The sequence below is a fragment of the Fusarium flagelliforme genome, assembly GCF_020744385.1.
Source record: "Fusarium flagelliforme strain FIESC 12 MPI-CAGE-AA-0113 chromosome Unknown B0J16scaffold_2, whole genome shotgun sequence".
In the NCBI taxonomy this organism is placed as follows: Eukaryota; Fungi; Ascomycota; class Sordariomycetes; order Hypocreales; family Nectriaceae; genus Fusarium; species Fusarium flagelliforme.
The window spans coordinates 1652675-1678007 of NW_025763504.1; the positions used below are offsets into that span (position 1 = coordinate 1652675).

The following is a 25333-nucleotide window of genomic DNA, read 5'->3' on the forward strand; positions in this document are numbered from 1 at the left end:
AATAATTATTACAGTAGTAACATAACTAACAAAATGATACATTGCTGCGCCGTAGTTACTATAATGGCTTTTTTATTGTAACAAGAATCGGTGCAGCACTCCGGGAGGGATCCTACAGCATCCACGCTCATATGGATGCTTGTGGATTGGCGGCCTTTGTTACGACAGAGATGAAAGAACATACTACTTAGGTTATTGTATTGATCACAGCAAAACATAATCTAACACTTTGCCTACATAGTGCCCAGGTTAACATTGTTCGTGAAGAAGTCGCCGCGTTCAGATCAAGGGCTCCCAGACTGAGACAGTAAACCTCGCAAGTCGCTAGAATAACATGAAGTGTTAACACCCGAATGTGTTCTCTTTCTGTGACGTTATGCGCGATCTTACAGCTCGGCACGGCTGCGCTTGTTCAAATTCATGCTGTGGAACTTCGCTCGTATTGCCACCACGCTTCTTGATTCTTCGCCAAATTGTGCTTGAAAGCTAGCGATGAGACTGGCCGGTTTCATATTCAGCCTGTCCCTGAGGAATTGTTCCTCTCTTTCGGTCCACATACGAACATTAGCCACTGGGCAACAGGGTTCATTCTTGACTGATTTATGCTTGTCACAGATCATTGCCTCAGCGTGTGTGTCCCCGAAGATTCTCCAGAACTTCTCGCATAGTTCCGACAGTTTGAGATCTCGGTGGTTGTAAATGAATGTTACTTCGTCTTGCGACCATTCGGCGTATGGTGCTGAGATTTTCAGCTGTACACGTCGCGTTCTGCAAGCGTCTTTGCTTCGTTCAACACCGAACATTGCTTTCAAAGACTCGGCATGTTGGGCCGCAGGGACCTTGGTCTGGACGAGTTTTTTTAAATACTCATCCTGGTTCTTAGTCCATTTCTTACTGACTCTAGACATATCGTATTTCTTGAGTTCAGCATGTTGCTGAATTGCGGGTAACGTTCGCCCTTTCGGGAATTTTGCCTCCATTCTGCTATGAATTTCAGACCAATCGTCGCAGGTCTGCAGGAGTTTTTTCAAATACTCATCATGGTCCTTGGTCCATTTTTTGCCGATTCCAGAAAGATCGTATTTCTTGAGTATGGCATGGTGCGTGAGTGCGGGTATTGTTCGCCCTTTTGAGAATTTTGCCTCCATTCTGCTATGAATTTCAGACCAACTTTCGCAGGTCTGCAGGAGTTGCTCCATGTATTCGTCCTCATTGGAAGTCCATTTCTTGCGACGCGAAACGTCATCCTTGTCTCGGAACTCCCCCGTTCGTTGGTCCGGCGAAACGTCATCCTTGCCTCGGAACTTCCTCAATCGTTGGTCCAGTGCGGTTTGCGAGCGGAAGCGAGACCTGAATTTCTGGTGAAATTTCTGAAGTTTCTCTTTAACGGGTATTGGGAGTGTTGTGAGATACCTGACATAATGGTCCTCGTTGGGGTGCCATCGCCTGGTTTTGCCAACTGTTTGTGGCAGTGGAGGATAAGGCGGAGGGGAAAAAGGTTGAGGCTCAATAACTGACTCGAACTGGTTTGTGTTAAGATTCGCTGTCCCTTTGTTGAATTCCATCTGGCTGCTTTCTTGAACCAGAGCTGCGGGCTGCAATGGTAACGTAGAAGTTATTGAACTGATATACTGGTTTGTGTCAAGATTCGCTATCCCTTTGTTGAATTCCATCTGGCTGCTTTCTTGAACTAGGGCTACAGGCTGCGATGGCAACGTGGAAGTTATTGAACTGATATACTGGTTTGTGTTAAGATTCGCTGTCCCTTTGTTGAATTCCATCTGGCTGCTTTCTTGAACTAGAGCCGCGGGCTGCAATGGTAACGTAGAAGTTATTGAACTGATATACTGGTTTGTGTTAAGATTTGCTGTCCCTTTGTTGAATTTTATCTGGCTGCTTTCTTGAACCAGAGCTGCAGGCTGCAATGGTAACGTAGAAGTTATTGAACTGATATACTGGTTTGTGTTAAGATTCGCTGTTCCTTTGTTGAATTTCATCTGGCTGCTTTCTTGAACTAGGGCTATAGGCTGTGATGGCAACGTGGAAGTTATTGAACTGATATACTGGTTTGTGTTAAGATTTGCTGTTCCTTTGTTAAATTTTATCTGGCTGCTTTCTTGAACTAGGGCTATAGGCTGCAATGGCAACGTGGAAGTTATTGAACTGATATACTGGTTTGTGTTAAGATTTGCTGTTCCTTTGTTGAATTTTATCTGGCTGCTTTCTTGAACTAGGGCCACAGGCTGCGATGGCAATGTGGAAGTTATCGAACCGATACACTGGAGGTCATTAGCCTGGTGAAGCTGGTCGTCTCCGCCAGAATGCGTGAGCCTGCCATGGGGGTGTATCTGCTCAAGAGCCGGATACGTGTGCCCTTGGCGGGTCATTGCTTCCTCCCAAATTTGAGGAATCAACAAGCCGTAAACCCAGCAGAACCCCCGGATGTCGAGGTCTCCCATACGGGCATCGATATTCTCTTTGACTGTTTGTAAAGTACCATTGTAGTTCAGAAACTTCCGGACCCAGTCTGTAGCCAAATCTGGATTTAGAAGATCTTTGTTGAGATATTCGATATCATAATTGTAGGGGTGTGTTTGTGTCAGTGAACTTTTGAGCAAATACTCCTCCAGTACAGCTGAAGCCGTTTGGGCTTCTTCAGTTAGACGCCCTGTTCGGACTAGATGCAGGACCCAACCAAATCGATTTTTTAATTGCCTCTTCGTCATGGGGCCCCAAGATTTGTCGAGACTGATGAAGAGGCCTTGCCAAAAACTGTCATCTCCTTTGTATTCCTCATTGTTGTTCCCAAATTCAATTTGGTGATGTTGGATCATTCTCGACGTCAGGACTCGGAGTGTAGAGGGTTTGTTTTGTGCCAAGGCACATGGTGCTGCTTGTTTGGCCTTCAGTTTGATCACACGCTTTGGTTCTCGAACCCTGTGCATAGCAGTAATAGCTAGCATCTGGTGTGTCGAAGCAACGGCTTCAAAGTGGTCCTTTTCCGATGGCCATGAATACGACTCATCAACGGATTCTTCCACTCCTCCCGACTCTTCTTCAGAAGCATTGCCAAGGTGACTGTGAAAAGTGGATGGCTGCAGAGTGGTGCAATTGGTAGGTGAATCTTTTGACACCTCATACTGCCAAAATGGAAGAGCCTCCGAGTATGATGGGTCTCTGAGACGAGCCCGGAAGTCTTTCAGTATGTTTGAGATACTGATGGGTCCACCGGGGAGGATCTCTTCACGTGGTATTTTATCAGCCAATAAATGCGCTGAAGCTCGATGCCAGATCTGAATTAGATCTGGCCATGCAAACGGAATCCGTCTTGGGTTGCTGGAGGTAGTAAATAATTTACCAGCAGCGTGCAAGCGTGTAAAATGAAGTACAACGGCTACTGTTCGTTGGAAGACTCGACTTTGTTTGCTAATACATCTGGCCGACAATATGTCTGGTGGTTCCCCTATGATTCTGAGTTAGTTGTGGTAAATCCTTTGAGGGGCTGTATTACCTGAAATTTTCTCCCAAACATCTTTTTGTACCAGCCTCGGAAGGTAGGTGACCCAGAACTTCTTCACCAACAAGCAATGATCAACATCAGGGTAACCAGTGTTTCTCAACAAATCCCGTATGTGGTACGAGGTTAAGTGGCCCGACTCCAAAGCCGGGATATGATAACAAGGATCATTGTCCCCCTCCGGTGGTGTAATCAGGTCATTGTCCTCCAAATGCTGTTTCACGTTGTATATTTGGTGCCAGACTCGTTTCCACTTACTGGCTTGTCGGGTGATGAGACCCGAGTCCGGATTGCTGGACAGCATGCGATATCCGAAAACAACTTCTTCTTTCGATTTGTGGATACCCACCAGTGCTAATTGTGCCATTAGGAATTCGTACTCGATAGTAAGGCCGTATCTCGCTGGTAAGTACATCCTGTCCTCGTTCTCTTCGACAATAGTGATGATTGCTTGCAGCTCAGACGGCGTCCAGCTGGCGCTTACAATCAACCCACCAATTCTTGGGCAGCCTTGGTTGATCGGCAAAGCTCGATTGAGACCTTCGAAACGTCGAGAAGGTAATGATGGGGGCCTTAAGCGTTGCAGGCCATCCCATGAGCCGATACAGAGTGGAATGTTGCTCCATGGCTTTGTTCCTAGAGCGTTGAGGAGAAGAACGTCGATTGATTCGGCAATGGTGAGCAAGAAGGTGTATGCACGGATGGTATCTTCGCCCATCTCTGCTGTTAGGAAAGGGAACACTGACAGGACAGCAAGCTCCACCTGCTGTACGTCTTCTTCTGCGAACCGACGATAGGCATGAATCCCTTGCGACTTTTCTCCTGGGACTTTGCATTTCAATATTCCCTTGTGGTGTTCCGCTGCTCGTCGGCGAATTCCAACAGCTCCAGTGGCGGTGGGCTTCATGCAGGCCGCTTGGCCGATGTAGACTGGATCATCTAGTTGATACTTGCCCTGAGAATCATGTTGGTTCTGAGGTTCATCCTGGTTCTGAGGCTGATCCTGATTCTGAGGCTGATCCTGATTCTGAGGCTGATCCTGGTTCTGGACATCTTGACCCTGGAGACGGTCTGGGTTCTGGGTAGCATCTTCTTTGTCCCGACTGACATTTTGGACTTGAATTACGGAACGGATTCCACGTACGAAGTATACTCCGCAAACGTTGGGTATAGAGCTTGCACACTTCGTCAGAGGGAAGAACTCAAGATCTCTGAAGAGAGGCCCTTGTTTTGAAGGCGCCAGCTGCCTGCCGATTGCAGCACGGGTCCGATATGATCGTACCGTAGGATCTAAGAAGAAACTGCATACTTGGTTCACTTTGTCGGCGTTTTGTTGTAAAAAGTGAAGCACTTCAAAGGAATACGAAGAATCATGGAATGTTTCGTCGTCGTATAGTTTAGCTGTAGTGAAAATACGCCCAGTGATCTCCATATACAGATCATCATGTCTGCTTATGTTTTCCCTGATGTTTTCAGGAAGATCTTCGAGACCTGGGAGGTAATAAGACAGATTAGCTTAAGACTTCTTTATGATGAGAAAGAGACGAAAACTGATAGATATCGAAGAAAATAATCCAGAAAAGGGCAAAAGACACAGACACATAGATACACACACAAAGAGGGAGAGAAGCTTACCATCATCCATATCGTCGTCAACTTTACTTGCCCTCCTAATCTCATTGATCAAGGTATCAAGAACATGTTCGCTCATTCTCAGGGATCTCTTGGAACGCTGTTTCTTCTTCGTTCCCAAACCCTCTAGGTCGTGATCAGCTTCGGTAGCTTGATCCTCCTCAGCACTTGGGCTGTCAGGTTCTTCGTGGTCAGATCCTACATTCTGTGAATCTTTGGCAGTGTCTATAAAGCAATCATCTTCTATTTCACTGACGAAATTCGCGAACTCATTGAAAGCACTCGATATTTTAGGCTGTGGAGGCTTTGCCTGTTGAGGTTTTGCTTGTCGAGCCTTTGATTGTCGAGGCTTTGCCTGTTGCCGTTGCCCTTTTGCGACTTGAAAGTCTTTCATAAGGGTTCCAAAGCGCTTTTGAGGCGCCATATCTACAAAAGAAGTAGCGATGGCTCATAGAAAGATGGATCGATAAGAGAAGAGTTAGAAGATTGAGGATGTGAACAAGGAAGAAAAGAGAGGAAGCAAGAAATACAGATACAGCAAAAGATAAATGCAAATTAACAACTGCCTAGGTAACTGGGTTGCCAGTTGGCACGCAGTGCCAGAGATTTTAGTCTATTACTTATTGAACAGTCTGCCAGTGTCAGTCACTGCCAATCCTACTACCTACCTAGTTACCTACTGTTTATTACTAAATAAATCTTAAATACCTAGTAAACCAGGAAGTTCCATCGGAAAGGTAAGAATAATAATTCTAGCTACTGAGTAACCATCTATCTCTGCGGAACATATAGAAAGCTTTCTTGGGGTATTATGTATATACATCCAGTTCATGTGCAAAAGATATCCTGGTTTTTGGCCACGCCATCAGCGAGGCTATGTCAAATCTTATTAACTAAATCGTAGGTATAATAAACGCCAAAGATATGCCAATGCCATGCAGTCGCTCAAGCAGAACGAAACCCTGCAGCTGGTGAATACTACTTAGCATCTTGGCCGATAGAGTCAGATATACCCAGCGTGTCACTCTTTGTTCCAACTCAAGCTCACACTGAAAGAAATCGGAAGCAAACAGGTATAGAAGGTTTGCTATATAGCTAACCAATCTATGGATAATGACCACTAGCTTCGACTTGCTTTTTCTGCCTTGTTCGTTCTTAGCCTCCCATCTATAGCTCATAGCAAAAGGCCGTCCTATTCCATCTTAACGGCCTCTGGTGTAACCCCCTTTCACTAAAATCCACTAAAACAGACTCGTCTTGATCGATATTCCATCTTCTTATTATGGTATATACTGATGATAGTCACAGTGAGGAGAAGACGGCTAGTTTGAAGAGTATAATCCAGAACTTAAGCTAAGAGTGTGTTAACCTAGGAGCATAAAACAATGTAGTCTCCTCATAATTGATGCAAGTTGACTTCAAGAGTTAATGCGACGTTTAACATGGGAAATTATTTAGTTACATTTATTACGCTTCTAGAACATACTACTGTAAGATCACGCCCAAGTGTTAGCATCAGAAATGGCGTCTGCAATGAGGGCAGACTTAACGACTCATGCTTGGGTTGATAGATTATAGAGGTACTCTCCACAAGATGCGGGTTTACCTCAGCTATGATACGCCTTGTAGGATATTAAGATATTGGAAGCCGGAGGGTAGCCGATAACGGTCATGATGGACAGATTTCAAACACAAGGAATGCTCGTCGTGAGAAGGAAATAGTAGGACATCGATCGCTATCCATGTTACTCGCTAATATCTACATCGCATCATATCACAAGTCTCCATTATCTAATATAGATGGGCCAAAATGCAAGTCAACAGCCCCTATCAAAATCCCTCCTCATTCTTCTACTTGCGATCTCTCGTCATCAGCATACAAGGTTGTCTGGCATGCCAAATTCGTCTCTCCTTAACTCCCAGAGCAGCATCCTTCATAGTCTGCGACTCTGATCGCGCCCGTGTAGGCTCAACTCTAGGTTCCTCCCAAACCTGCACCTCTTCCACAGATGCTGAGATCTCAAACTCTCCACGGCAAAGCACTGTCATTCCTACCGAAACTTCTGCGCTGCCGTGTCCCTCCAGCACTGGAATGAGCTGTTGTAAAGTACCATTCCATGCAAGCTTTCGTGTAAACTCCAAGCCAACATTCGCAGGTCGATGGCAAAGCGCAGGTAGAATTCTAACCAGAGGGTGGATCTTCTGAGCTGTTAGATTAGTGACACGCACTTTGAGTTGCATAAATTCATCAACGTATGCCACGCCCGTCTCAGCTGCATTGCCATCGGCATCCTCGACAGACAATTCAATATCGACTTCGTCAACCTTGATAGCCTCAATCATCCGTGTGGTCAATCTGATGCTTCGCAGGTCAATCGAGCCGCTTCTCTTAGGTAGTGACGTCGTTTTCCATGTCGCTCTGAGACAATCGAGAACCCTTTCCCTATACCAGAAACCTTCGCGGTTGGCTCGCTCCACCTCAGGTGAGATCTTGCTAGCACTGACCACAAACTGTCGGTTTCGAGATGGATTCAGTGTTGGTATTGTGGCATGAGGATCCTCCAAGTATACTCTCTTGACGGGTAGAATAACTCGACTCGTGTTGCCAGGAAGAATATCTTCTTGGACAGAGATTCCATCGTTGCTCTCCAATTGCACCAACATCTGACTGGGCCAGGCGTTGCGAAGATCCACAGACAAGAGACAATACTCGTCGGGTTTAGCTGTAAAAGAACTACCCAGACGATCCCACAGAGGCTGAGGAATGTCACCATGTACAGGTAGCGCATCGATCCGGGCAAGCTCAACACTGGCATTCACGGTGACAGTAAGATCCAGAGAAACCTGTCTCGTGTAGAACTGATCAGGCATGTCTTCTTGTGGGCATCCCAGGTGTGTGTAGTCAACCTGAATCGTTGCAGTTGTAAGCCCGGGCTTGCCTAGAATCTCAAATTCAAATGTCGCCTCTCCATTGGCTGCAATGTGACGAGTCTGCTGGCTGTTAGGAAGTCGCAATGCTTGCTTCTTCATCAGCGCAAGCTCGTACTCATAGAGCTCGGAAGGTGTGGCATCTCGGTTGCTGATCGCAGTCTGTAAGGGCTCCTGTGTAGAATCCTTGAAAGAGAAGAGCATAAAGTCCACTGGTGTCGATGCAAGATTCTGCAATGTCACGGAGAACACCTGTCTCTCGCCCTCCAAGATCATAATTGAAGACTGGGCAAGTGTTGTCGACTTAACTACCACTAGTGGCTGTGCTTGAATGGCCGTAAGACTCATGCTTTCAGCTTCGAGCTTTGGAGCAAAAGGCTTGACGTCTGTCACGGCCTCCTCGAGTGCGGCCAAACCCTTGGCCTTGATCTTGACCTCTTGCTTTGGTACCCAAGGCATAGAGAAAACAGGGAATCGTCGCTCACGACATCCTCGAACTTTGATAATGGCGCCAGTAACCTTGACAGTTCCTGCCTCCTTTGCTCTTCCTCTAAGCCGTATAACTTGTGTTCGATATGGGCCCACCACCGTTGCCTCCTTAACAGCGTCGAATTGAACACCTTCGGTGGCCAAGTGAATGGATTCGACATCAACTTCGATATCGTATGGATTTTGTAGCGTGATCTTGAAAGTAGCGTATTCATCAGCCACAAGGGTCTGGGTTACCGTCTCATCGGGCTTCTTTAAGAACGGGTTGTAAATGAATGGGTCGACATCCTGGGATGCGCGACTGGCAGTGGCACCAGGCAAGATACTCCTTGAGTGAGCGACTGGTGTTTTGCTAGTTAGCGAGGGTTCAAGCTTGATGCCTCTCACGAAAAACTCATCCCAGTACTCGGCTGCTATGTCATTGTAGCCTAGCCTCTGTACCAAGCCTGCAGTTCTTGATATTCCGGTTGCCAGTCGCACTTGTTCATCTCGAATGATCATCGGCGATGCGTCTTCTCGCCGAGGTCCCGGAGCGACGCCTGAACCAGCTGTGCGTAGAAGGTCACTCGAAAATCGTAGAACGCCATCAAAATCTGGCAAAGCTTCCGAGAAGTTGATACAGGCTCTCAGAATATTAAGCTTGACGTCTGGGAACCCGAAGAAGCGAGCTGCAGACTGGCCACGTATCCTAGCAATCACGGCTTCGTCCGAATCATCAGTGTCTTCATTGTTCTTTGCACCGGCTTTTCTAGTTAGATCAAACCCGACGATGCCATAAGATTTGCAGAGCAGAGTCATCAGAGCCTCTATGCCCTGTTCAACGTCACACTCTCCAATCTCTAAGGCCAATGCGCCGCTGCTCGAACCACCACTGCCGGAGGTCAGCGACATCAGACCTGCAGCAGGATGAATGCCCATATCAGCAGCTCCTCGGGTTCGTGCCTCGACGAGACCACCAATAAGAACTGACACGAGTTCTCTTATTACCATAGCCTTCTTCCGGTGAAGTCCCAAGGGTCCCAGAACAGTCGCTATACCGCTCAGGATGGACGCTCGGTCAACGGTTGTAAGAAGCTCCGAAGCACCTGCGGGGAATGCCTTGAAAAGCATCGCTCCGATTTGTTGTCGAGTGGGTGTTACACCAAATCGTGGTGGCGCCGCAAGAGGCTGCTCAGGTACGATTCCTGTTGCGATTATGGCCAGGGAATCTTTATCAAGGTAACCGTTAGACAGGTGAAGAGCTTGATAGATTTTGGAAAAGCGGATGAACGTTTCGGATAGTGGCAAAGGCGGAAGGCTGTCCGAAGAAACTCTAGAGTAAAGGAGGATAATGCGCTCGAGAAGTTCAGGCAGTAACGCTTGGAGGTTCCTAAGATGCTTCGGCTGATTAGGGTCCTCAGGCGTAGGGTCTGGTGCCTGTTTGTGAGCTGGCTTGTCCGGGAACTGGATGAGTACGGTAGGGACATGAAATTCGATATTGGACCAGCCAAGAAGAAACAGGTTTACCAGGATAAGCTCAAGAGCCTTGCCGTGCCACAAATGGTCGTTGACAGACCGGGCAGCCATGGCACCATCGCTAAGCTCCTTGATCGAATCGGTCCAGCGACCAGCTTGTAAAAACATAGAACCAACGACAACAGCTGCTCGCCCCTTGGTTCTGTGCCTCCAACGATCATTTACACCGCCGGAACCAAAGCCCTGAGTTGATATCCGATCACGGCTGGCTGATCGAGAACTTTCGGAGGTTTCTGGCAGCGCAGACGGTTCCGGCGTCGACCGATCACTAGTCGGCGGACTTGGACCATCCGTAGTCATAGGTGGATTTGACAGATTGCTCTTCGGGGGCGTTGATGATAATCCCGGCGTCGAATTGCTCGAATGGAGTCCTGGGCGAACATTGACTGGCATAGACATGCGAGCATGGGCCTTATCCATGATCCCTCCTGCCGAGTTAGAGCGTGAGGAATGCTTCGACGAGGGAATGCTCGAGTTCCGCTTCAGAAGACTGTTTAGACCGCCTTCTCCGCCCCATGAGCCAGTTCCATTCGTATGCCTCGATGTTGTTGAATAAGGCACAGGAGACTCAATGTTCGTCATGGCCTCAAAGGACTTAGCCAATGTCGTCATCTCAGCGAGCAGAAGCGAGGAGATGTCGCACATGACTGTCCTGATCGTAGTCACCGTACATTTCTCGGGGGGAGGGATATCGATGAGGCCCTCGGGCATTGGAATTTCGGTGGAATGGGGGTTGACATAGTCGAAAATCAAAACGTGGTGGACGAGAGCTTTGGGGTATGTATCGCGCAGTTCCTCGAGCTCCTGGTATAAAGCCCTGATATTCTTCTCTGTTGTCGTTGGTCCCGCACCATTCATCGACTGTCGTTTGTTTAGGTTCTTCTGATGCAGCTCGGTGCCATCCGCCAAAGCTATTATAGCAAGGGGTTCTCGATATAAGTCGAAGGGAGTAAGGGCGAGATGAGAAGGCGGCGGAACGTGAGTAACGAGGTTATATATTATAGCGCCATCCGGGTAGGCCAGAGGCGAGAACATGTCTGCGCAAGCTGTGTCAGCGCCAGGACAAGCGCCGTCTCGGACGGGGTGACGGCATCACTTACTCCTGTTGGGTCGGCCATCGGCGCTGATGTCGCGGAGGTGGACTACATGTTGTTCGTTTAATCGCTCGACAAAGGAAGCGAATCGGTCTGCTTTTATCTGCCCCAGAGGTAAAAGAAGCGTCTTCACCCTCGCGGGAGCGACGGGGGCCAAAGGATCCAAGCTCATCCTAGCATCTGGTGTTTGCTCAACATGTCCGCCGGCGCAACGTGGTTGGAGTTTTGGTAGAGAGCGACTCTATGAGCGTCTCTTATATTCGATTGATGTGAATTGACTTCGTTTCTTATAATCGCATTATCGTATCGATGTCGCCTCGTGTAATTGCAAAGCTGAGCCTTGGAAGCTGAAATGTCGTCTTTGATCGCCGGATCCTGAGCTTGGTATCGTACACCTGTCGCATGCGGCTAGGAGCTGCAATGGATAGCATGTCGGTAGCCTACCCTGACATGGGTGGCCGGATATAGTGGAGAAGCCAGGAACCGGAGGCGACTTTTTGCGAGCCGATAAATGCATACCAGCGACAGCAAGTCCACGTCAACACTTGTCTCATATCATATCATCCTACCAATCAGTCTTTCAATTAATATCTCTGATATTTTATATTGGGTCGATTACTCTGTGAGTGAGCAGTGAAAACTCGTGGTATCTTAAGCCCGGTCTGCGAAATACACTACACGCCAGGGTATCAGGGTTTCAGCCTCCAACAGTGTCCTGTCCAGTTTTCTCGAAGATATCACCAAACTCTCACTTATATGAAAGCTATATTTTTCTTCGAATTATTGTTCATCGTCTTTATCCAACTGACGAAGGTGGTCCTTGTGGACTTTGATCTGATGTCTTTCTCTCTCTCGCTTCCGCCTGTAACTCACTTTCAAACGTATCCACAGATAAACTCGCTTCTACAAAGTCCTCTAACTCCTCTGTAACCGTTTTAAGCTTCTCCTTAACTGCAACGGCAGCCTCATGGCCAACTATGTGGCGCGCTGGAGGGTTTTCGTGTCCTCCGATTGCCGATAAAGCGTGTACCGTCTCCATGACCAGCTTATCTGCTGCGCCGGGCGGCAGCTTGGGGTACCGATGCAGGATCTCACCGGGCGCTACATCTGGTTCGATAGATATACTTGGCGGAGACATTGGCGAAGGCCCATAGTCAGCTGGTGATGTGGGGTATGGTAAAGCTGTGTCGGGGTGAGTGTTGAGGACGTTGGCGAGAATGTCGCGAATGCTTGGGGCGGACTCTTGATATTGGTCGTAAGCAGGTAGCTGAGGGGCGAAGGTGAGGCGGTTGGTCAAGGATAGAATCTCCTTGTTTGGTTGAACAACTGTGACTTTGATGTTGAAGGGCGCGATCTCGTATGCGAGTGAGTCGCAAAAGCCTTCGAGGGCCCATGTCGCGGCTGTATATATTGACATGCCTGGAGTTCCAATGTGACCGCCAGTGCTGGTGAGAACAATGATATGCCCTGTGTGCTGAGTCCTGAGCTGAGGAAGCGCAGCTCTGATAAAGTTGACCTGTGAGAAGAAGACAGACTCGAATTGGTCGCGAACGAGATTCTGTGTGAACGGTGTTGTTGACAGCTCCTCTACCGTTCCAACGACAGCTTCAAAATAATTGAGTTAGTCAGATGTATGCAAGCGAACTACATAGGTAGCTTTTGACATACCATCAGATTTGCAGCATAGCAAAATATCGATCCGCCCAAAGACCTGAACAGCTTCTGCGACAGCAGCACCACAGCTTCCCATGGCAGCTCCGTCACATCGGATGCCGCGAATTCGATCCTTCCACCCCTCGCGGTCTTTTCTTGAGCTCTTACACTCATTCACAAGCTCGCGGAACTCGGCGCTGCGGTCCTCATGATCGATCTCGTAAGGCGGTAGACATGCGACAACGTAGTCGCCGTGTGCCAGAAGCAGTCGGATGAGTCGGACGGCTAGTGGCGACAGTGCTGAAGTGAGGAGCCATGTTCGCGGGGAATTGTGCGTGGCTGTAGAAGGGTTAGAGTCAGCGTCGGCCATTATAATGGCGTGTACATGGTTTTATAGTGTTTGTGAAATTGACGAATTCCCAAGCTCTTTCCAGACAAGTGGCAATTCCCTTTTTCCTTTTCCCGGGCTCGTTTCCCCAATGTCTTTGATTATGTAACTCAAAGATTTTGAATATCCAGGAATATTACCCGTCTCGGCGAGAGGAATTGATCGTCAATTGTTTGAATTCGTGCCAAGGTATGGAAAATAAAGAGATGCGGGATCCAAGCAAGTGTGGAGAGCTTGGAGCTTAACTGTAGGCAGGTACCGTAGCTGAGCTGAGCTTCCCTGGAACAAATTACATCATTCGGGATTGGATGATGAGGGAAACGGCATTTGGAGCCCACTCAGCAACTAAAATACCTGACACGAACAGCAAACAATATGACAAATAATGGAGAGATGCGGAAAACAATTACCCAAGTAAACTGGTTATCCATAAAAACTTGTTTAGGGCTTAAAAGGGAAGAGGCCGAAGGGGCGGGCTGGGGTCTAGTCTGAGGAATCCATCTAGAGCAGACATCCAGCGGCAAAAGAAAAATAAAACAAAACAAAAAAAACCAATAAATCTGGGGTCACTTACGAAAGGAGGGGTTCGGCATTGAACCTGAATTATGTCGTGGGGTAGCGGTAAATGCCATCCTGACTGCCGCAAGTTGGCCGCTTTGGCCGCAGCAACTATTGACTGAAGGATTGCCGTGACTTTGACCTAGTCGATCGTGTAAGTCGCTGTCAATACGAGCTCGGTCCGATATCGATCTGAAACAGAGAATAGATTCTTCTGTTAACCCTCGCTGTCTTTCCTTCTTTCAAGCTTGTTCGTTTGTCTCTATGGTGCTTCTGCAAGACCAATAGCCTAAGTGCAGTGCAATTGACGCCGAAGATTGGCGAAATTCTTAGAGATTGGTACAACAAAACGACGAGACCAATGACTGATTGGTACAGTCAATGCGCTGTCCAAGTTTCGAGCGAGTCGGTCTTCGGCTGCCAGTTATCCGTATAAGTGAAAGTGCGGACCGCTATTTCGATCAAGCTGAAGGCTAAGGCACAGCTATCATGCACCTAGGATGTTGAATATGGCCGATTGGATAGACCGTAGTCCATCAGCACTTGTGCCTATGCAAGCTGCAGCGTTGTGGAGTTTCGAGAATAAGGATAAGGCTTCAGTTGTTGAGTGTGTTGGGCTGAGTGTATGCGTGAAGAAATCGATCCGTGTAAGCAATGATGGGTCTGAGATAAGACCGCGGATACATATACAAATATGGATAGATACACCACGCACATACACAGTTGTAGCGTAGTATAGCGAGCAGTCAAAGTCAAGTCGTTGGTTGGGCCCTTGTGAGCTTGACCCTAGTCGTAATGTGATGGGGGTCCAGTTCAATAGAGACAATAACCGTGGAAAACATCTGTTCACTCGAGAGGAAATACAAAGAGCTGAAATAGAAACTAAAAGGAACGGAAAACAACGGATGGTTACAGCCTGTACTTGAGTCCTTTTTTTCTTTCGGTTCGGAGAGAGCGAGAGAGAACAAGAAGCAGAGAGGAAAGATTGATGCCTCAATGCCTCAATGCCCCATATTGTTGACAAGGGCAGAGAGAACCTTTGACATCCATGTAAGTTAAGTTGGTCGGGCATGGATATACAAATACCTAGCGTATGTACAGTTACCTAGTTCAACTCTTGAAGAAGTAGAGTTAGAGTAACATCAGGCCACAAAGTAGGTAGTGTACTCTAAGTATTGCTGAGTATAGTACATTAGAGAAGATAAAATAGAAACAAACTTTAGGTTTCCAACGTCTGTCCATCCATGCTTTCCTAGGTATCTATCTATCTAGCTGTGGGTCTAGTCCCTTCCTGCGCTGCATGTTCGATGCCTTTGACTTTCTTGGCCGTTGGTGATCAACAGGGCTGTGACCGAGACACCCGATTAAAGAGATAGAGACAAAAGAAACGTTGTGACTGTCACTTGTCACTGGGACTGTGCACGTCTGTGTGTATGTGCTCTATCGTACATACATAGCCACAAACTACTATTCTCATACGGACTGATAATCAAAGCGGTTTATTCCTGATAGGACGCAGTACGATACTAACAGAAGAACCCAAAGTCAGGCCAGTTTCAAAAGGTTTCATTGTCATAGGGCAGAAATGATAATCAGAAATAGCTACTGAACCTGGCCCTTGTCGGCTGATCATGGACGAGATTGGAAGAGTATTTTTTGAGGCGGCAGACGAGTCAGGGACTCGGGATAGGGCGGACCAAAGACTAATTACGTTAATTCCAAATACTATGTAGACCCTGTTAGTTAAGCCAGTTGGTCTGTTCAGTCCTGGTACAGTATGGCCTTAGCTTGGGTCTGGGGTATCTTTGCTCCTCGCACTGCAGGAACATGGAGATTATCACAGTAACGTATGCAATACAGTATGTACACTGGATGGATGAAGAATATCCTCAGGCAACACCAGCACTTACGCAATACTACACGTAGGATGCATCCGTAGAATTCCTTCATTCTTCGTCCTTCTATCCGAATGGTTCCTCAAAAACGTGAAACCATGAAACGCCATCCTCAAACTTTCGAGTCCATTAACCTCCATGGGGGGTCCCTTGTCAACTTAGAGCCTTAGCCCACCAGGGCTTAGTAGCTCGACATCGTTTAAATTTAAATGACGACGTTGAAGAAACGGTCACGATCTCTTTTTTACCTGTCTCCCTCTCTTATCGAGATCTTCATGACACGTACTAATCCCCTCGCAAACCAATCGATCTTGGGCGCTGCGGTCAGACTTTTGTTTTGATACACGATATGAGCACCCTAGATTTTGGGTTGGGCACATGAAATATGCCGATCCTGCAACGCAACAATGCACCAAGGGATGACGCTACTGTCGGCAGTGGCCCAACTCCAAGAGACAGGAATCTTGTCTTGTTGTTCTTCCCACGTTCTCCACGAATAGGAGACACAGGATTCGTTCGCTGAAGGTCGCAAAGACCGAAGGTTAGCGCCAAGAGGGCCTAGAACTCTACGTCTTCTTCTATGAGGGGGGCTTTTTAACAACTTGGGTCCTTTCTGATTGGTTCTTCGGTAGTGACCGTTGGTTCCTTGAGGGTCAGGGTCTTCTTTTGCTTTCCCATCCTCTCTCTCACTCTCGCCTTACCTTTGCGTGCCTCTCTAGAAGCCAAGCGTATTATCCTTTTCTTCGTGGATTAATTTCGCAGTCAACTAAATCCACGTCTCACAAGACCTTGTCTTCGGTCCGATATCACACTCGTAGATAGTGATGAACGTTATCAATCACACAAGCACAAAATGACGGAGACACAACCCCACACAAACTCTGATGTTCCTGATCCAGGGCTTCTCCCTCGAAGCGTCAGGGGACTTTTGTATTCACGGACAACAGAGTTTTGATCCGGTTCAAAAAGGACGTGCATCGACTGTGCGGAAGACAAGCTCCTTTCTCCTGGGATCAAAGGTTGGATAAACTTTAGACAGGGGCCAGCTAATGATCCTAGAGAGACCACTAAATTCCAGCGCAGTCATGTTCAGACCAGCAACTCCCTGCGACTGACTCCTACATGATACCACGATCTAGTCTTTAATTGTAGCATGCGGTTACGCCCTTCCTTTCTTGAGTATCCTGAACAATCTATTGCCATTAGCCTATCGGGATGATTCCATTGCATGAGGATCCGTGACACCTGCATGCCGCACAGCATTACACAGACTCTATGATCTACCAGGCGCACTCCGATCATGAAACACAACCTCACACTAATCTAATAGACGTTTCTGCTCGCCTTGGTTATGCACTGGTAGATGATGTATGTAGGCAGTCGATTCCCTATAACTGATATGTCAGGTTCAAACCCACTCAATTCGCCTGTAAATCGAGCTTGTTATAAGATTGATAGGCGAACTGGAATCCTTCTTAGGACCAGGTTGTGTCAGGGGTCGTTTCTCTCGTATACTCTCTGGGTTAAACTTGGCAACTTCTATATCGACTACCACAAGCAGTAGAGGCAGATCCCTCCAACCTGCTGATCTTCACTTTAAACCGAAAACATCGACAAAAGACTCCTGGTCGTAATAGATCATATTTCAGGCCATCTCAACTAGTCTCAGATGTCCATATATCATGCTATAGGTATATCACCCTCGTACTTGGTCATTTGCAAGCAATCCTTCCCACTCATTACACATCAGCAAAGACGCCCCTCCAGTGCAAGTCCGCGTTGTCTTCAATACCAAGGCAACATGCTTAGCTCTTGCTGCTCTTGACATGAGCCACCTCCTCGCGGATGCTAGGAGTGCGGGCTCCCTCAGGGCCCTCGGCGTCAAGTTTGCTCTGGTGGTCGACGACGCCAAAGAGCTCGTCCATCTGCTCCAGACTGAGACCCTTGGTCTCAGGGACGAAGAACCACACAAAGACACCCATGAGAAGATCAAAGGTACCGAACATGAAGAACATACCCTGTGGAGTTATTGTTAGCTGTTTTGTGGTCATCGTAGCTTTGCATATAAGTACTTACATAACCAGCAGGTCCCATAGTCTTTTGCATGGTGAGCACAGTTCGGGCAACGATAAAGTTGAAAAGCCACTGAGTAGCCGCAGCAATGGCAACATTGAGAGCTCGAAGACGGGCGGTAGGGATCTCGGAAACAAGAATCCAGCAGCAAGGTCCCCAGCCGAACTGGAAGAAAGCAGCCCAGAGGTAAATGCAGACGATGGCCACATATCCAAAGGCAGAGATACCTGCACCAGCAATGGGGGGCTCAACACGACCGTAGATACCAATGATGTACATGGCGAGGAACTGAGCAACACTGGTCCACAGAAGACTGCGGCGTCGGCCAAGAGAATCGGCAAAGAAGATGAGGAAAGTGGCACATCCAAGAACCTTAATGATACCGTAGACACCAGTGGCGAAGAGTGAGACAGAAGTGCCGGTCATACCAAGAGACAGGAAGATCTGAGGGGCGTAGTAGTTGACAGCGTTAACACCTTCCATAAGTTAGCTAAGAACATAGGATACCTGCAAGTCCGAGTCGATCAACGCCTGACCTCTCAGAGGAGAGGAGGTCATTATTCGAATCAGACGTCCTGGGATAAGAGTAGAGACAAACCTGTCATTTGCTGGCAGACCATGAGCAAAACGGAAATGATAGCTCGCTTTCTATTTCCAGGAATGGTAACGAGTTCCTTCCAGAGGGTGGAGGCAGAGGCGTTGCCAGTGAGTCGCTTCTCAGCTTCGAGTTGGGCAGACATCTCCTGGATCTCGGTTTGGACATATTCGTGGGTTTCAGGAAGCCTATAGCGCAAGGGAGTTATTAAATGACCCTTCACAAAAGAAATAAAGAAGCTTACTGTCGAAGTCCGATCAAGATGGACTTGGCACGTTCCCAGTCGTCCTTGCGAGCACACCATCGAGGACTATTCTTGTTTATTAGCAAAGGGATCTTGCCGGATTCTTGCGAAGGCTACTAACCTCTCAGGAGCAGCCAACATACAGACAATCAAGAGTCTGGAATCTGATTAGTTGTTATCCTCAGTACAGGCAAGGTGTTACGAACACAGCAGGGAGAGCTTGGAGAGCAAGGGGCAGGGCGTAGACAGTAGGAGCACTGAGGTGAAGAAGAGCACCATAGTTGATCCTGTTGTCATGTTAGCTGTAGGCTTGAGGAATTGACAAGGTGCAATCATACCAGAAAGAAAGCATGACACCAGTGACGATGAACAGTTGGTAAAAAGCTACCTCGGGTTAGCACTTGGCTTCCACTTATAACAAGCAGGGACTTACAGGTTAAACCACCACGAATAGCTCGAGGCGCACATTCAGACACATACAGTGGAACCAAAGATGAGGCAGATCCGACGCCAAGACCGGCGACAAAGCGTCCGACGTACATGACGGGGAGAGATCCATTGGCGGTAGAGGCGGCCTGAAGAATGACACCAATAGTTGTGATCACACCAGTTGCGATGAGACACCAGCGGCGACCATACTTCTCAGTGAAGTAAGAGGTGTAGAAACAAGCAGCGAAGCAACCGGCCTGGAGAGTTGAGACAATGTTTTGATCGAGTGTGGTCTTGGCAGCGGGAGTATAGTTGAAGCGCTCCTGAGTGGCCTTCATGGCAAGAACACCACCAATAGCTCCAGTGTCCCAACCGAACAGCATACCTCCAAAGCATGAACCTGCAACGACGGCAAAGACACGCCAGTTGTAGATCTCTTCGGGGTCAGTCTTCATCGCGTCATTGCGAATGACTTTCTTGAGGACACCCGCGATACCCATGGTTGCGGTATTGGAAGTCAACTCGTAGTACTGGATGAGTGGCAACAGCCGAGGAAGTGAGGTCGAGATGGACTTTGGAGCTAAGAACAAGATAGGGGATGCTCTAAATTTAAGCTTGTTTCCCCAGATTCTGAATCGAACCAAGATGTGGAGCAATCGAGGTAACAAAGTGGTGCTCAAAGATTCAAAGACACCGAAGATTGGAGGAGGTGTGATCTCTGATGAAAAAGTCACAATCTCGAGGGGATCTTGCAGGATATTAAATGATCAACGGGTCGAGGTGCTACTGTCAAACTCCCCCCAGACCACCATCCCCAAACCGATCGCCCAGGGACCAGTAGCAGCCACGCATGGGGTCGTATCAACCGACTCTCACCCCCAACTTCGGCGCACCGGCTTCATTGGTGTGTTATGAACTCCCATGTCAATTGCATAGACTTACCAGTAGGGTTGGATACCATGCGCACCACATAGAGGCACAGAAAACGCCGATGCATACTGAAACGGTATTATTCCTTGTCGACGTATCTTTTTGCAGCTGTGTTACCAGCAATGATGCGCGACAGTAACCAGCTCGGTCTTTCAACCAGAGTTCAGATATCGTAGTAATCTATCAAGCAAGATACCAGGCTGAACGCCAAGAGCTCAAAACCATAGTATATCAACTAGCGTAGGGAATCGTATCCTCGGAATGAACACAAGAAGATGGAAGAAATTGTCCACGAATAGCTTTGCTCGTGTCGTTGAAATTGGCTACGCCATCAAGCGCGGGAGAAGCAACCTAGCGGAATGCCCAGGCGGTTTTCGTGATAGAACTTTGGGGGCACAAGATCCCTCCATGATGTACTTGACGACTTGGAAACAAACATCCTTGTGATGATTTTTGCCAACATGCGGGGAGACGAGAGGTTACTGCGTGGAACCTGGGGTTGTGGGGAGATACTCCACCAAAGAGTTCTTCATCCGCAGTGCCGGCTCAAGTCGATTGATCATGGTGACATGCGCCAGTGAATAGTGGTAAGAAGCCGCGAATATCTCTGTGATGTGATAAGTGGAAATCATTTCTTCCGGGCGGGGATCACAAGTGTCTGGGATCTTCAGCCAAATGCGGAGCCTTTTTAAGGTTATCGTACCAAATGAGAATGGAGCATGATCACTTCAGCCTCAATAGCCGGCTCCTTCAACGGCCGCCGGATCTACAGCGAAATCGAGCTCTGCCAAGGTTTACAACAAGATGCAGCAGGCCTCCCCGCAAATGAGTGTTAGCTATAGGCAGGCAAAGATTGGGCTGATGGCGGGGAGCCGTCGTTGAATGAGGAGAAGGTCGTTTATTGATTTGATTGATGGAATTTCTCGTTTCCGTGCCATCCATCTCATTTCCATCCATTCGAGCTTGTTGTTGGCATTTGGGGTTAAGCACTCATCTCTTTCTCTAGCCAGTCTGGCAAAGCTGGGGTCTCGTTCCATCCATCGAGATAGCTCTCTTTGCTCACCCCAACCCCCGATGGCTTGGCATATATGGCAGACACATACCATACCGACTCACCAGCTTTGATTGTATGTTGTAAGGTTGGGATTGTACTTCGGCTCTCGATGAGATTCGAGTTTGGGTCCGCGTTAACCAGCATGGCTTGACGACCTTCTGTTGGCTCCAAAGCTTTAATCCCTACAGCGCCCTTTGACACTGCAAAAGCCCCCAACTTTCCGCTTGTCCAGCCATCGGGAGTATTCAAGTCGTAGTTTCCAATGATTTTGGGCGATGTTCCTTCATGCTTTCCTTCATCGTAAGGGCCCAGATATCGCCCATTGGTTGTGTTGACATTGCAGATGGCAAAGGAACCATCTGCTGTCATGACCTCACGAGCACTCTTGATGTGGTGAACTCGAAGGTGCCAGTTTGGTGTCTTCTCTTCTGGGGGGACCAGAATGGTGCGAATCGTGACATCCGGAAACGGCTTCCAAATCGAGACGAGGACGGGGTTGCCTTCGCGGTCTTCGATCCCCGCATACTCGCAGAGTCTTCGGGTTTTCCAATACTCGCCCCCATCATCCGACAGCCCGAGTTGCGATGCAAGTGCATATTGCTCCAATGAAAAAAGGCCAGGGGGGACTGAATATCCATAGGCACTGCTATAAGCGAATCCGCCGTACTTAGCATGCGTTCCTTTCATTGGGTAGCTGCAAGCCTGTCCTGATGAGAGCAGCATGCAGTGACCACCCAGATAACTAGACCAATGTCAGTATTACCGCATGTGAAATTGTATATGATGAGCCCTTCACCTCATAATATGGCCTGGTTGGTGCAGGGCTTTGGCTTTTGGAATCACACCACTCGCCGATTCTTCCTCGGATGTCCAGAATGGGTGATCTTCTGGTGCAGCCAAACACATGAATGCGAGGCAGGCCCAATACTATGTCAAGGTCAGACGTTTTTTCTAGTTTTTTTTATGTTGTTAGGGATCTTACTGGGCTTCCTGGACTGTTGTAGTTCTCTGCCATCTAATCTGTGTTAGTAGATGCGAACTCGAGGAACAAGGGCAGCTGTTACTTACATACATGTTTGGATACGAGTACCCAATCGACAGTGTTCCGCTTGACGTCCAGATATCGTTCTGTGTCTGCCACCAGCGCAGGTGTCGTAGAACCACTCCTTTGACCATGCCCCAGGTTAAAGGTGCAGGCAACTCGACATCAGCGTGAGCCAAGGCTCCCCAGAAAGACACCATGGCAAACCGATATCCCACACTTCGGCCGTAGGGGATGGCCCTACCTTCATCGTCGAAATAGTGAATCAGGTCCAGGGCAACTTGCTGTGCACGTCTCTTGAACTCTTCAGCACGCTTCGGGTCCTCCTCTCCGGCCAACTTGGCATACAGGAGCTGCAGCAGCTGGATCGCAAAGCTCGAAGAGTAGTAGTCCATTTCTGTTCGTGTAAGTCAAAGTCACCATACCATTCCGGATCACTCTTACGGTGAATGCCTTCGGGGCCATCGTTTGACCAACCTCCTCCACGATAAAAGGTTTCAAGGTGTTCAATGTCGCTGTCAAGCCTCTCTTGGGAGAATTTGCCGCCATTCTTCTTCAGACCCAGGTTTGCGAAGACTCGGAACCAAAGCCAGTTGGTGTTTGGCATACTACAATGGCGGTTAGCTAATGAGTAGTCTTCGAGTATTGAGAACAGACTTCTTCTCGTTGATTGAGTTTCCAAGCCATGTCTCAACATTACTCTTCTCCTTATCTGACAAGCTACCCCAAAAGTCCGGAGCCACAGCAAGTGCCCATCCTAGAATACCGCGTCAGACGTATACCACGGTTCAACATTCGTTATGGTTCCTTACCTAGAGGGCACATTTCAACCATTCTTTGATCATTGTCTTGAGGGTATCCCCAGTATTCGGGACTCTCCGGGTCGGTTCCTGACTTGATACCTTGAATCCACCATTCTTTGCCATCATACTCACCACCACCCGCCAGCAAAGCAGCCAATCCCCACAATGGACGACATATTCCTTCCACTTCGGAGGCAGTTTGGTCAAATCGGACTGCTGTTGCTCCTGGACACTTGACACGAGCCTTCTCGGGTGAAAAGAAAGGCTCTAAAGGATCAAGGACAGTACGAAGAAGCTCCTGGACTGAAGAACGGTCCTTGATCTCAACCTTGGAGAAGGGATGAATCCCATCATAGCCAAGGCAGAGTGACTTGTTAGAAGTCATGATATGTCGTATACAACTTGGTACAAAGTACAGAGTACGTTGATCGCCGGACAGTGGGAATAGAACAAAGGGTAAATAGGATGTATATATATACCAATGTCAGTCATGAACTTCTAGCTTACCCTTGTAACTTGGTAACCGGATTCCAATGCCATGCATTTATCCTCTGGCTCTCAGCATATCCGTTCAGTAAGCGGGGGCCTTGCCAGACCATGTTCGGATACATTGCCGTGTTGATCAATGAGGGGCGACCAGAGTGGGATGCATTTGACCCCAAGAGGTCGTGGGGGTACCAGCGTTATGAATATCACGGATTGCGAACGGCAGTGGAACTAATTGAACACACCATAAAACCCGGCGTGTTCATTGAAACAACGATTAACAACGATTAATAAACAGCGATCATGTTGTGTAACTGCCGCTTTGTCAGCCTTGACAGGTCGCGCCTGCCTGCAGGAGCAATGATGATGAAGTTACCCTGGAGACAAACAAAGAATCTTTATTCTACACAAGGAGCAGCATTTTAATAAACATCAATGCAATTTCCAGTTATAAATCTGTTTTCTTACTCTCTATACCTGAAAAGCTGGCATATTTTCCTCTTTCTCCATTAGATCTGCCAATATGATGCTCACGAAAGAAGCTGGACCAGGATCCCACATTCTTTCGCCGGCTTCCTGTTTACCTGACAGCATCACAAACATGGCCGACGAAGGAAAGGATGCGACAATAGTCTGCGGCGAGAGTGCACAAACACCACAAGAAAATGCAACAGAGTCATCTCCTCTATCAACAGTGCCTGATTCAAGATTTGATGATACACCGACCTCCAAGGTTGATCAACTACCAAACACCACTGCGACTTCTCCAAACGACCAGGAGACAAGCCCGACCACCACGCCAAAAAGTACCAAAAAGGCCAAAGCCAGGAAGAGGGTCGTTGTGAAGAAGACGGCGAAAAAATCGAAATGGAATGCAGGCAATATTTTGACTGATCAAAGATCGCCTCTAGCTTCCGCCGATCTCAGAGTATGGCTCCCTTTGATTCAATGACGAATTTACTGACGAGAGAAAACAGAGCATATTGTCAAATCCCATGGCCTGGGATGTTCTCGATAAAGAAGAGAAGGCGGAAATCCTGGCACTTTTCCCAGACTCTGAGCATATTCTGGACGCCGGCACTGAAGATGCATGTCCCGATTTTGCATCGCTCATGAACGATGACAGCTTCCGCCGCGACTGCGCAGCTTATACAGAGAACATCGCACAAGGACGGCACGACTCCGAGTGGCTGGCCGAGGCCTGGTCAGCCCACGAGCGGCGGAAAATGGGCGACTTCGACGAGTACTTGGACAACAAATTTAAGGACGACTGGGATGTTGAGCTCCCGCCAGAGTTTAAGAAGAAGCGAGGCCCTGCTGTGTCAAATGAAGAAGGCGACGTCACGATGGAAGATGCCGAGCCCAAGACCAACGGAAACGAGTATGAAGCGAATGATAGTTTGGCGAACAGCACACCAAATGAGCAGAAGGACGGCAAACCTGAGAGGGACTCTGGGGTAGATGCACTACCTCAAGGCGACGCTGTACAAGAGGAACCGACAGTTGTGGCTGATGGTCATCAGGAAGACACTGCAATGGAGGTTGATGGCGAAGACGCAAAGAACGAGTTGAAGCTCGTTGATGGAAAGCGAACATAAAGGATTCGGGTGCTGTCAAAGTACGCCGCGATTCCTGTAAGTCTATTCTATTTTACCCTTCTCTTGATCTTTCTTCCTTCTTCTTGCTTTTTGAATCTCGTTCTGAAATGCCATCGGGTCAAGGATTAGTGTTGATTTTGTTCTTGCAGATACACCTGGAAACATGGATAGGATTAGCCTTCGCCGAATATCCAATGCAGAATTTGTATTATTGAGGATCCATGGATGCCTTTGTGGGATGGCTTTTGTAGTGGGGGAAAAACTTGGCTGGTCCAGAGTTTTTAGATATATATAGGCGACAAAAATATTTGCTCATTTACTGTTTAGCCTCCCAGTATGATGTGGTTGATGGTGTATTTTCCCCATAGCTAAAGATTAGGTGAGCAATCTTTTCTGTCGACCTTGCCGGA

At 47.9% G+C, this 25333-nt stretch overlaps 6 protein-coding genes across 6 annotated transcripts; 1 reads left to right on the plus strand and 5 right to left on the minus strand.

Moving 5' to 3' along the window:
* Window positions 1-194: 194 nt before the first annotated feature.
* On the minus strand, window positions 195-2126 carry B0J16DRAFT_332714 (uncharacterized protein). The gene has a single exon (XM_046126742.1). The coding sequence runs from the start codon at window positions 1995-1997 to the stop codon at window positions 387-389; it is 1611 nt and encodes a 536-aa protein (XP_045986183.1). The 5' UTR covers window positions 1998-2126; the 3' UTR covers window positions 195-386.
* Window positions 2127-3442: 1316 nt separating this feature from the next.
* Window positions 3443-5140, minus strand: B0J16DRAFT_332725 (uncharacterized protein). Its single transcript, XM_046126744.1, has one exon. The coding sequence runs from the start codon at window positions 4947-4949 to the stop codon at window positions 3477-3479; it is 1473 nt and encodes a 490-aa protein (XP_045986184.1). The 5' UTR covers window positions 4950-5140; the 3' UTR covers window positions 3443-3476.
* A 1860-nt stretch (window positions 5141-7000) lies between these two features.
* Window positions 7001-13198, minus strand: B0J16DRAFT_263986 (transport protein Trs120 or TRAPPC9 TRAPP II complex subunit-domain-containing protein; the record flags this gene model as incomplete). The annotated part of the gene is made up of 4 exons (XM_046123339.1): window positions 7001-11118; window positions 11182-11414; window positions 11985-12780; window positions 12844-13198. 4 exons carry the CDS (start codon window positions 13196-13198, stop codon window positions 7001-7003), a joined length of 5502 nt encoding a protein of 1833 aa, XP_045986185.1.
* Window positions 13199-17222: 4024 nt separating this feature from the next.
* Window positions 17223-19685, minus strand: B0J16DRAFT_57505 (general substrate transporter). Its single transcript, XM_046134084.1, has 8 exons — window positions 19015-19685; window positions 18920-18965; window positions 18788-18868; window positions 18703-18738; window positions 18582-18647; window positions 18341-18525; window positions 17746-18218; window positions 17223-17687 (listed from the first exon to the last, which is right to left on the minus strand). Exons 1-8 carry the CDS (start codon window positions 19508-19510, stop codon window positions 17475-17477), a joined length of 1596 nt encoding a protein of 531 aa, XP_045986186.1. The 5' UTR covers window positions 19511-19685; the 3' UTR covers window positions 17223-17474.
* Window positions 19686-20922: 1237 nt separating this feature from the next.
* Window positions 20923-23224, minus strand: B0J16DRAFT_315969 (uncharacterized protein; the record flags this gene model as incomplete). Its single annotated transcript, XM_046125286.1, has 7 exons — window positions 20923-21736; window positions 21791-21921; window positions 21977-22009; window positions 22063-22433; window positions 22481-22644; window positions 22694-22793; window positions 22849-23224. 7 exons carry the CDS (start codon window positions 23222-23224, stop codon window positions 20923-20925), a joined length of 1989 nt encoding a protein of 662 aa, XP_045986187.1.
* Window positions 23225-23577: 353 nt separating this feature from the next.
* Window positions 23578-25242, plus strand: B0J16DRAFT_332747 (Asx homology domain-containing protein). Its single transcript, XM_046126745.1, has 3 exons — window positions 23578-24253; window positions 24303-24959; window positions 25073-25242. The coding sequence occupies exons 1-2, from the start codon at window positions 23849-23851 to the stop codon at window positions 24921-24923; spliced, it is 1026 nt and encodes a 341-aa protein (XP_045986188.1). The 5' UTR covers window positions 23578-23848; the 3' UTR covers window positions 24924-24959; window positions 25073-25242.
* The last annotated feature ends 91 nt before the right edge of the window (window positions 25243-25333 follow it).